A 12,059-nucleotide genomic window follows, 5' to 3' on the forward strand; every position below is an offset into this window, starting at 1 on the left:
ATGCCTACCTTCTGCCCAGTCCTGCTCCCCAGTTCTACCATTTGCTCTGCCTGCTGAAGCGGGTTACTTCGTGTTCCAGCCAGAGCAATGCTCATGGCCTTGACTTAACTCCACCCAAATCTTCTTCCTCCATCCTGCCCCCTGGAGCGCTGAGACTTCCAGAAGAACAGCCTGTTCTCCAGCATCTGGAGCTGGTTTCTTGAGGGAGGTTCAAGAGCAAGCCAGGTCCCACAGAGGGATGCTCTGAGAGGGCTTTGGTACCAGGACTTGCAGGAGGCGCATCGTATGGGGAAGGGAAGACACAAAGCGGGGCTGGCCTTCGTCCTCCCCTGTCCTGGCACAGTGGCCAGGCCAGACATAAACAGGCCCTCCTGGGGAGTCCTGGAAACTGCAGAGAGCAAAGGTCCAAGTTCCCAGGTGGGCCGGGGAGGGGCATCCTAGAGTGAGGATGAGGAGAGGGCAGGGGATGGGATGTGCGGTCTCTCCTCGGACAGGCCAGGCAACGTGCTGGCTCTGCCCTTAAAGCTCTAGGCATCCATGGTGCCCTAAGGATGGGAGTGAGTGAGCGTGACGGCGGAGCCCCTCTGCTATCTGAGATCCCAAACGTTCCTGCCCTGGAGGGCAAAGTCCAAACCAGAACAAGAGCGGGAGAGAAGATGATGATTTCTCTTCCTTGACTCCATGGGACCCTGTCCCGAGAACAGCATTTAGATGTCCCCTCCTCTGTAAGTGTCAGTTTTCTCATCTGCACAGGGGCCAATGATGCTTATATAACAGGCTCAGGAAAAGGGACACGGCCCCAGTCCTCCCTGCTGAAATACCTTCCAATAACTCCTTTGCCTATAGGGATGGGGATATTGGAGAGGGAGGGTGGGGAGGTCACCTCCTCTGAGAACCTTCCATGACCTCCAGCCCGGCTGGAGGCTCCTCTTTGGGCTCCCATCATGCTCTCCTGCATCGTGGCGCCCCGTGGTGCTGCTCTGTCTGCTTCCCTCTCTGTCTCTCTCATTTGGCTGTGAGTGGCTGGAGGTCATTCTGCACAGTGACCAACACTGGCGCTCCTTTAGTTCCCAGTTGTTAAAGGACGGATGTATGTATTGAAAAATAACCAAGCGAATTCCTAGCTGGTCCAGGGAAGCCGGAGGGACTTCACAGCAGATGGGGACACAGGCAGCATTTTTGTGGGACCCAGTCCGCATCACCCTCAGGGCTGGCTAGGCCAGAACCTGAGAATCCAGGGCCCCTTCTGGAATTATCAGTACACTTCTTGAACCCTCAGGCCTGTCTTTTTAAAAACAGTTTCCCCTTCCCTTATAGGGACTGCCTATAAGGGAGTCTGAAGTCATTTTCTCTACAAATACAGTAGACCCTTGGAATAGAGCAAAGTATACTACAATGTGACCAAAACTTGGCTTCTGTTCTATGTCTGGGACCCATCTCAAATAAAGGTAGGAAAAGCTCTTATCTTTGTGGGGCTCGTGTTCCTCTGGAGCTTCCTCAGTTTGGTTTGCTGCATATGCACTAAGGTTTCACAATCTTTACTTTTGTGCTTTTTCTGATAGTACAGACCAACTGAAAAATACCACTTTTCATTGATCCTATAATAACATAACTCCACATTTTGTATGATTGAAAATTTTGGACTCAGCTTATTGTTTTATGGTTGAGTTTTACTATACTAAACGCCTATTTTGTGCCACGGTACTGTGCTAGGTTTATGGCAATGAACACAACTGACATGGCCTCTGTTCTTAGGGAACTTGCTTTCTCACAGAGGAAGTGGATAATAAGCTGATAAAGTAACAGCAAATTGAGATACGAGCTACGAAGAAATCAAAGGACTGAAACAGGGACTTCCCTGGCGGTCCAGTGGTTAAGGCTCTGTGCTTCCACTGCAGAGGGCATAGGGTTTGATCCCTGGTCAGGGAACTGAGATCCCACATGCTGTGCGGCATGGCCAAAACAACAACAATTACAACAACAACGGACTGAAACAAAACAATAAGGGGTCCCACTTGAGGTGGTTGGGGAGGCTTCTCTAACGAGGCTTCCTTTGAACTGAGTAAGATGAGATGGAGAGAACTGGAAAGCATTCTAGATGTCAGGGATAGCATGTGCAAAGGCCCCGCGGCAGGACTAGAAAAGACTTAGTTTTAAGCTGGGTGAGTGTGGATCCAGGAGTCCCAGCAAACTGGACAAGGGGAAACTGGGGAAGATGGAAGCCCTAGAGCCAACTGGTGCTCAGGGTGAAGCCTAAGCCACAAGTTCAAATCTGCTGTGCATCTGTCAGCTGTAGACTATCCTACACCAGGGGTTGTGGGGGTCTGTGCCAAGGTTAGGAATGACTCAAGGCAATGATAACTCATTGGAAACCTTCCTGAATTTCAGAGACAGTGTGGGCCGCAGGACCCTGATGGCTGGGAGTAGAGAGCATCCTTTTTCCTCTTCCTTAAAAAATGTGGGGCCTGGCCTGAGGGTTAGGGAAAAAGGATTCATTCAGCAACGTTTGGTTGAAGCCCCCTCTGTGCCAAGCACTGTGCTGGGCACTGGGGATACAGCAGTGAACAAGACAGTTAAACGCCTGCCCTCAAGGAGCTCACATCCTAGTGGGAGGAGCAAAAACAAAATTAAAAGCTGCCCAAAACAAACTTAGTGTTTTAGAGGAGAAGGAGGTGTCTGGGGCGATCTCCCTTCCTGAAGGGGAGCGCTGAGATTTGGGTTCCTCCATTAGTTTTTCTCTATTAGTTCTTTTGTAGTGGATTCTACTTGGAGACCAGAGTGCCTCGGCCCTTGGGTCCTTTTTCCTGTTGGTGAGAATTTAGAGAAACACAGGCACATGCGCTGGCACCCTTCCCCTTTTAAGGGCTGTTAAAGGCCCACACACAGACATAGGAACACCCAAATGCACATACTTCTCTAATCTCCCTAAATCCCCCAAAGGCTGGGGTGGTGGAAATAGTAATGGTAGTGGTTCTCTGCTTCCCTACTTAGCTCAGGAGAAGCCAGGCTGGGGGCCTGGGGAGCAGTGATCAGGTTTAGCCCTCACCAGCCCCCTTCCCCTGGGCTGGTCCCCGGTCCTTGTCATTCCCACACCTGGCCTCACCAGCTGCTGGGAGGTGAATGAGTGTGCTGGGCAAACATCCTTGCAGCTTCCTGCTGTGCCCCTCTGAGACAATAGAACTCCTCTTCCTCCTTCTCCTCCTCCCCACACCCTCCCAGCTGGGGCTTCTCTGGGATCCAAAGCCATTTCCCTCTAAAGAAACCAGAGTCATCCTTTCCCCTGAGCCGGAGGATGGACCTAGCGTCTCTCTCTGGAGACATGACCTGTTCTCCCTCTGGTCCTTTATCCCAGTTCTCTGAGCACCAGGCCCTCTCTCATACCTGCCCAGGGGCTGAGGGGTCACAGGGTCCAAGGGAAGACGGCTCTAGGGAGGCCACATCAGGAACTGTGGGAGAGTGGGGAGGGGATGGGAGGAGAAGCCCCCTCATCTGGCAGGAAGGGCAGCTCCTTCCGAGGGATGTCTCTGAGAATCACGTAGACAAGATTGCAATAGGATGAAGGTATTCTCACAGAAGGAAAAATACAGCACCCCTGGCCACCTCTAAGCACACATGGCTTATGCAAAGTATGCAACTCATTCTCCTGTCTCTGTCCAAGCGATGGCATATTTCTTACACAGTTGTGTTCAGGGTAAGCATCCTTTTTGATTTTTGCCTTTTGTACAGAGTAACAGAGCACACACGGTTTCCACCGTGACTTTATGGCTTTTATCTGGATTTTTAAGAAGGATAGTGAATAACCTACCCTCCATTTTCCAGACTGAGAAGCACACAAACTTCACCCCTTTCCATCTTTAACCCTGGAAACACTTTCCTGTCCTCATGCAGGATGAAGAGGGAGTTGGGGATGGGGTTGGTATGGGGTCCCAGCTGGGAGGGACCTTAGACATCTAAACAATGGAGGCACCAGAGAAGGAAGGTGACCTGCTCAGGGTCACAAAGCAACTCCTACCAGAGTATTCTTTACCACTACCCCATCTAGTCTCCAGAGCATGTTAACTATGGAAACTTACCTGGCAGGCATCGTCCTGCATTAATCTTTAATATTCTCAGTAAATCTCTATAATAACACTATGGGGAAGCTTCTGTATCTCCATTTTTCAGATGAGGAATCCAAGGCCCACAGGAATAAAAGTCACTTGTTTGAACTGCCCAGCTGGCTGGTGGCAGAAGCACAGCTAGAACCAAATTTCCTGATTCCCAGCCCAGGAGTTTTCTTTCCTCTTAGAAATTCTTTCCTCTCCCCCTGCCTCACCTGGCCTTGCTTAGGCCTGAGATAAGGAGCTTTCCCAGCAGGGCTTTCCCTCCCCAGTTCCAGTACTGGATACCACTGTCTGATCATGATCATGCCTCCTTTCCTGTGCTGGACCAAGGCCCAGATGAGCAGCTGGGGATGCAAGGCTGAATGGAGCAGCAGGAAGAGGCTGTAGGCGGCAGAGTTCATTCAGAAGAAAGTCCAACTCAGAGCTGCTGAGGGCTGAGGGAACCTCACAGGGGGGCTCTGCCCATAAAGGTACACGCCGCAGCAAATTCCCTCCCTCTGACCAGTACCTGTTACCAACTCCAGGAGGGGCGTATGGAACCCCAGATCCCTGCTACTGCATTCCTAGGATCTGTGCCAGACCATCCTTAGAAAGAATGATCCAACCTCTTCCCATTTTATAGACACGGAAACAGGACCAGGGAGGAAAGCTGGTTGCATGGCCCAGGCTCACAGGGAGAGGCAGAAGCAGAGGCAGGACTAGAACCCAGGTCTCCCCACTGCTGGTTCAAGCCCTCTCCCCTCTTCCCCTCGGCTTGTCTGCAGAAGTGTGCTCTCTCTGACTGGAACCAGGGGCCTTCCTAGAGAGCAGGGTGACCTGGATCTACTGCCTAATGGAGGACCGGGAGACCTGTCACCCCATGCCTCCCTGACTCAGGTTTCTGTCCCTGGACTTGTTCCCCACCAGCAGCCTGGAACAGTTTAGGTGGAAGTCGAAGATGCCCAGTCCTTTAAGTCTCAGTGCACTTGGCTCTTGTCTGCCAGGTTTATCTTAGTCCCAGGAGTTAGAGGCCAGCAAATAGAGACCCTTGAGATGATCACTGGGTGTGTGTGTGTGTGTGTGAGTGTGTGTGTGTGTGTGTGTGCTGGGGGGGGAGGAAGGGAAGAGGGAGAGACTGGCAGGTCACTGCATGGGGTGGGGGAATCCCCCCAGATCCCCCAAGCAGCCCACATTTCAACCCAGCAGGCCCTTCTGAACCCAAAGATTTTCTCCCATTACCGAGCCCATCCCCCCGCCCCCCAGGGCTTTAGGGCTGAGCCTGAGAGAGGGAGGGAGGGAAGAAGAAAGAAGCCACGTTTCCTTAGGGAGGGAGGGGAAGAGAAAGAGAAGGACAAGCCCGGAGACAGAGCCAGTCACGAAGCCACAGGGAGAGAGAGACAGTCAGGGAGACATAAGGGATAGAGAAACAGACCTAGAGAAAGACCTCCCTCCTTCTGAGCGACCACCCTGTGCTGCGCTGACCAGTTGAGGTCCCTCCCTGGGCGGTCTCCGGCCTGACTTCCTGGGGAGGCCAGGGCAGCACCCCTATATTTCCGGGTCTGGCTCAAAACCCGGGTCTGCCTCTGGCCCCCCAAGGGGCGTCTGGTCTCTGGCCCTCGAACACTCCCCTGTGCGCCCCCCAGCGGAGAACCAGACGCAGAGCCACCGAGGTCTTAAAGGGGGCGCAGGAAAGGGCGCCGCCAATTTGCGCCCAGTCTGGTCCCGGAACCCCAGGGTGGGTGGAGGACGATTAGAAGACTTGGGGGGGGGCAGAATTGGTGTTTCTTGAGGTCGTATCAGTGGATCCGATGGCCCCGACGCCTCGACGTTCCCTTCCCCTAGACGAGGCCAATGTATCCATGGACGGAGCCTCCAGGAGGACCGTGCACGGGCGCAAGCTCAGAGGCTCCAGGTTCGGAGTCTAGGGAGGTGTCGAGGGATCTAGTCACCAAATCTCACAGCTCTAAGCACGTGTCTCTCAAGGGGACCTGCACCGAGCCCCCTCCCCCACTTCTGCCCAGTGCTGTGTAGCCCAGTCCTTCGGGGGCCCCAGGTGCACCGCGAAGAGGAGTAAGGAGTGGTGGAAGGAAAACACAGACTGTTCGTCTTACCGCATTGTTGAGGAAATCAGACTCGTTCAGATCCCCCAAGTCCAGGAAGCTGGATCCGGGGAACAGCCTGTCGGCCGGGAAGGGCTCCAAGACGGCGTCCATCGCGGCAGGCTCCGGAGACCCCCTTCGGCTGGGCTTCCCTCACTCCAGGGCGGCGGCGCGCCCGGCCCAGAGCTCCGGCCCGAGCGCTGGCAAGCGGGCGGGGGGCAGGTCCCGGGCAGAGCCCCGGGGGAGGGCGGGCAGAGGCTGCGCGGCCCCGGGTAGGGGGCGCGGGGGCCGCGGAGGCCTTAGGGCAGCGGCGCAGAGCTGGCTGGGCTCAGGGGCCCCGGGCGCACCGCGGGCATTTAGCCGACTCCTCCTCCTCCCGCTCCTCCGGGGGCACAGCTGGCTTCCATGGGGAGCCCGGGAGTGGGGCTGAGGGCTTGAGGAGCCCCCCGGACTGGGTGGGAGCCGGGGGCGGGGGAGCTGAGCGCTCCCCCGAGACTGGGTGACTGCCGGGCGCTCCGCTCTCTCTGCGTCTCCCTCTACACGGCTTCTGTCACTTTTCCTCTCTGTGAAACCGGGAACCCCTTGGCTGGTTAGCCCAGCTGGCTGAGGCGCCACTCCTCCACATCAATATTCACGATAATTTCATATTAATGAGGAGAAGGAGCGGCCTGAGGAATCGTCCCTCCTCTTTTAAAGAGACAGCTGCGAGCTAGTCTTGCCAATCTTTTTTCTCTGAAAAGATAGGGGCTTGAAGCAAAATTGTCCTAGAGCCAATAACTGTGTTCCTTGAACCTCAGCATCTTAAGGCTTTGCCAACCACACTCCCATAAGCTCACGAGGGAGCTGAGTTATTTCTATTCTTCCAGGCTTGTGCTAGGGCCTGAACCAAATCCAAAGTCAGGGAATTCCATCTCTTGGGCCCCTCAACAAATCTCCTTTCAATGGGGGAGATTTTCAGGTCTCCTCCTCCAGGAAGCCTTCCCTGACCCCCAGGCTGAAGCAGTTACCATCACTACACACCCACAGGGCATGGTGTGCTTACCTCCATGTGGTGAGTCTAATACAGTATTGTCATTGTTTGCTCATGTGTCTATAAACCCACTGGACTCTGAGATCCCTCAGGGCGAGGACTGTATCCAGCTTTCCTGTGTGTGAAAATGCTGGGGGGGACAGGAGAGATGAGGTAAGGACCCCTCTTCTCATCAATCATCGAGTACCCCTAGTGTTTCTGAAGAGCAAGAAGTTGGAGAACAGTAGTCATGGGCTCTGCGTGAGCCAAGATGTAGGTTGGCTGCATGCTCCATGGTCACAGGACACTCCCAGGCCCCCTGGATCCATTACCTAAGTGGCCCGCTCCAGAGTACAGCTTAATCTCTTGAAAGGGCTGATAAACAATCACCAGGCACCTGAACAAATGCAAGTGGTCAGAAAGTCACTCCCTCCGAGGGCTGGGCACACTGTTCCTGCCCAGAAGTCATTAATAGGATTAAGTGTCTGGAGCTTTTAATTAGCTCAGGAACCAAAAGCCTTTAAGAAGCAGAGATGTCATCGCAGTTAAGCCAGGGATGTCACCCAAATTGCTCTCTCAGTGCCAAGGTGGGGAAAGGGCACACAGCTAGGCTGAGATAGCAGCTGTTTGCCTGGGGCGGGCGGGCAGACATGTGGCTTTCCCCCATCTCCTGATCTGGTTGACATAGTTCTGGAGAATGACGGTTGACATAGTTCTGGAGAATGACGTTCTGACCCTCCACATTGTCATATGACTATTAGCTCCTGGGCCTCCCGGAGAGTTTGCTCTTGAGAAGCTGGGAATACAGCCCGTGCTCTGGGGACCAGTTCACCAGCAATGTAACTCTGAGAAGTTAGGCAGGGCCAAAAAGAAATCAGTTCACTCTCTAAACAGTGGCAGGTAGAATTAGGGTGCTGAGACCATGGGAGTTTTCCCCAAGTGTGTCACCTCTGGCCAACTGGGGAGCAGTCAGATACTGAGAATGTAGCTGATCCTTTGTGGGCGTGGGGGGTTGCCATCTCTGGCTGGGCAGACAAGTCAGTCCATGGTGGGTGAGCTTGCGACTGCAGGTGTCTGGAGTCCTGGCTCCCGAGCTGGAGTCCCTGCAGGTCTCCAGAAGGAACAAAAGTGCCCCTCTGCCTGAGGTTGGCTGGAAATTGTGCCTGTGTTCCTCCCAGCCAGCTCTGTAATTAGAGACATAGGCACCACTTAAGTGATTGGGGAAGATTATACAGTTTTAGATAAATAAGATTAGAGTGTCCTCTCTTTCCTGATTCTTACCCAGGTGAACACCCCAGGAAACCATTGAAAATAATCCTGGGGAGACACTCTGGTTCCAGCACCTCCTGTGGAGTCTGAGAGGCAGGAGGTCCCAAGAGAAATCCTGGAGGGAAGGGACAGGGAGAGGAGAGGAGAGGAATGGGCAGTGTGGAGCCTGGCACGTACAGTAGAGAAGGATGGCAGGGGGTTTGTTCACACATTCTACAAGTATTATTGAGCACCTGTGAACAGTCCCTAGACCAGGCCCTGGGGATACAGTTGTGATTAAGTACTTAAGTTCTAGAGTGAATGAGGAAAGAATGGGCAAAAAAAAAAAAAAGTTACGAAGATAATTTCAAATAGTAATAGGACTATGAAGGAAATAAAATAGTGTGATATGATTGAGTAGGTAAGGAAGCCCTCTCTAAAGAGGTGATGTGTGATCTGAGAACTGGAGTCATTTATGGGGCAAAAATGGAGGGAAAAGCATTCCAGATAGAGGGAACAGCAAGTAGAGGAGAAAGCAAGAGAAAGACTGGGAGGGGCAGGCAGTGACATGGGAGAGAGAGGATGAATGTGAAACCCCAAGGCCCTATACACACTCGCTATGGTCTCACTGATTCTATTCAAGTAGTGAAAAGAATTGTGCCTGTTCAGATTAGAGGGCCCACCTGAAGCCTTCTGTAGCAGTCATCCCTTCGGTATCTATATCTCTTAAAGATTTTCCAGCAGAGGAAAGTAGACAGCTCACCGGGTCTGCAGTCTGGGTTCTGACCCAACAGGGAGGGTCTACTTCCTCCAGGCCAGTCCTGAGCTTGAGGCCCAGATGCCTCAGGCCCCTTCTCTACATCTGAAGGGGCGGGGGAAGGAGGCCCAGATTGGTGCTACAAACACCCCGAAATACTCCAGGTCAAGAAAAGCTCACAGACCGTAGCCCCTCCGGTTGTGGCCTCAGGAAAATCTGGTTGGCGCTCTCAGCAGTGGCTCCAGCTGTGAAGCATAATGCATAAAGATGCTCCAGCCCACACAGTGACGCACCGGAGAGAAGGGACAGAGGTTAGCTTCCTGCCTGTCCCGGACACTGAAGGTCAGGTGGAGAGAGAGGCGCAGGGAATGGGGGGAGGTAGGGTGAAGGACCTGCCTCTTTAGGAAGCCTGGAGCTCCAATTTTCCAGGCTTCCATCCTGGAGCCTCCAGGAGGGTGCAAGGCTGGGTGTTTACACTTGGCAGGCAGGCTCTGGGTGGTGGTGAGAAGGTCGCCCAAAGTAAACCTGCCTTGTTTGCCTGGATTGTAAAGGAAAAAACGCTTTGGCACACTCTAACAGGAACTTCTGAGAAATGAAAACATATTCATCCTGGAGATTAGGCTGACTTCCGGGGCACAGAAGGGGGCCCTTTGTTCTCTTGTGGCTCCCTAAAATGGGCCTCATGGCTGCTCTCCCTGTAACCCCCACAGGGCTAGAAGTGGAGTCCCTGGGGTTGCACCCTGCCAAGAGGGCGGGAGTGGGCCTCAGACCCCAAGCTCTTACTCTTCTCCATCCCCTTGGCCTGTGGTTCCTTCCGCACTCCCCCCGGAACCATAAAAATACCTGACATTTATTGAGAACTTGCTTTGTGCCAGGCACTAAATACTTGACTTATATTACCTCCTTTAACGCTTGGAACAAGCTTGTGAGATAAATATCATATTCACTGATTCTGAGATGCACATTTACACCTCTGAAATCAGAATGTGTCTTATAATCGGTAGTATGTTATACTTGAATGGACAGTGTTTTTTCCTTCTTAGCGTACAGTACAAAAAAAATGGTGTATTGTACAATTGATGACATCTTAGAGTCGATGAAACATGATATTATTATCATCCCCGGTCTGCAGAGGAGAAAACGGAGCCTCAGAGAGTTTATATGACTTACCACTCCTTTATTTTGCAGGGAACCGAGGCCTTGAGCCATAAGAGGCTTTCCTCAGGTCAGCCAGCTTCAATGAGACAGAGATAGGACTGAAATCCAGGCCTCCAGGCTCCTCACCCAGGGCCCTCTCCACTCACCCCAGATGAACTGGGTTTGCTCACCAGGGAGAGGCAGGCGCTGAGGGGAGGGCCTTCCAGGGCCTTCCTCAGCAGCGAGGGAATCACCAGCCACTCTGCCTTGGAGAAGGGCCTTAAAGATAGATTTTTTTCCCTCTCCAAATTCTCTGAAGACTGAAGTTCCTTAAGGACTAAAAAAACACTTGTTTCCCTTCCAGCTCCTTTTCCTGGTAATTATTTTAGCTTCTCTTTCCCTGAATTTCTGCTCTACTGTCCCATCTTTGGACTGGAGGCAGGCCCGCCCCTTGGCCCTCGGTCTGCCTGCTGCCTGGGGAACAGCTCCACCCGCTTCCTGCTTTGCTCTCGGCCCTGCTCTGATCTCACCCTTCTTTCTTCCACCTCGAATCACCTGCACCAACTCTGCTTCTAGATGCCTCTATAACCCAGGCTGCTGGCTCCAACCCCGAAGACGTACACTCAGGCATACTATGTCCTCCATCTCCCTCGCTCTCTGAGTCTACAGTCAAGGGAGGAAAGTCAATAAGGCTAGTCTTTCCTCTTGCCTCAGTAAGCCCCCATGTTGTTGGGGGCACGCCCCTGCCAATCCTGCTTCACTTAGGGCTGCAGAGCTGGAACTGTGGGAAGGGCAGGGGCATGGAAAGTCAGAGGCTTGACTCTGCCTGTGATCTACTGCACTGTAGATCTACCCCCACCCTAGCCCGTAGCCTAGGTTTCCCCAACCTCCAAGGCTGGTGAGGCTGAACGGCCCGTCACCAGGAAGCGGAGAGGCAGCATCAGGCGTTTAAATCAAAGGCTTTGCTAAAATGCAACCAGGCACGGTTCACTTCAGCGGGGACTGATCGCCACCCGGGTTAAGCCAGGGCCTCAGATTCTTCCCAGTCAAAGGAGGGTTTTGGATAGGATAGTCTCTGAAATTCCATCCTACCAGCTCTGAACCGCTATGATTCTGTCTCCCTCTGCCCAGAAAGCAAATATAGGCCTTGTGTGTGAGGAGCCCATGTGTTCTCTGGGCATCGATTTGGCCAGGAACCGAGTGTGCTGCCTGTGGTGGTGTGACTGGGCGCACACATGCCGCTGGGTGGATGATCCTGTGTCTGGAGGTGTGGCCCTACATGTGGGGCTCCTGCCATCCGTGCACATGTACAGTCCTCTGGAGGAGAGAGTGCCGGTTCACACCGAAGAGCAGGCCCACCCCCCCGTGCACATCCATGCCAGAGCGTGCGGCTGCAAATCTGGTTTCCATCTTCTTCCAATAGGCAGCTGGGCTGGGGGAGACTGAGTGGAATATTAATTGTGCTTTTGCACGTGGCTGAGCTCCATGAATGTGGTGGTCGGAGGGAACAGCCTGAAGCTATGTGGGGAATGAGGGGGAAGCCACAGGAGCGGGGTGCCCTGGGGTTTACGGGCACACTTGGGAGGAGGCAGAGCCCTGAGACCCAAAAGGGTGGGTGGCAGGGGGAGGGAGAGGGCTTCTGAGACTAAGGATCTGGGGACAGCGGGGAAGATACTAGCTAGGTTTAGGGTGATTCGGATGTTTGCCTGATCCAGAGCCCGGCACAT

The 12,059-nt window shown here is 53.4% G+C and overlaps 1 protein-coding gene across 1 annotated transcript in view; it reads right to left on the minus strand.

Moving 5' to 3' along the window:
* CREB3L1 (cAMP responsive element binding protein 3 like 1) overlaps window positions 1-7,032 on the minus strand; it is a 35,508-nt gene extending 28,476 nt beyond the window's left edge. The window contains exon 1 of the mRNA XM_022592137.3: window positions 6,194-7,032. Coding sequence (XP_022447845.1) covers window positions 6,194-6,295 — 102 coding nt within the window. The 5' untranslated portion in view covers window positions 6,296-7,032. The remainder of the gene's footprint in view (window positions 1-6,193) is intronic.
* Between the last annotated feature and the right edge of the window lie 5,027 nt (window positions 7,033-12,059).

Source organism: Delphinapterus leucas, chromosome 7, assembly GCF_059928025.1.
Source record: "Delphinapterus leucas isolate spDelLeu-1000000601 "Yukka" chromosome 7, BTC_Dleu_Yukka2, whole genome shotgun sequence".
In the NCBI taxonomy this organism is placed as follows: domain Eukaryota; kingdom Metazoa; phylum Chordata; class Mammalia; order Artiodactyla; family Monodontidae; genus Delphinapterus; species Delphinapterus leucas.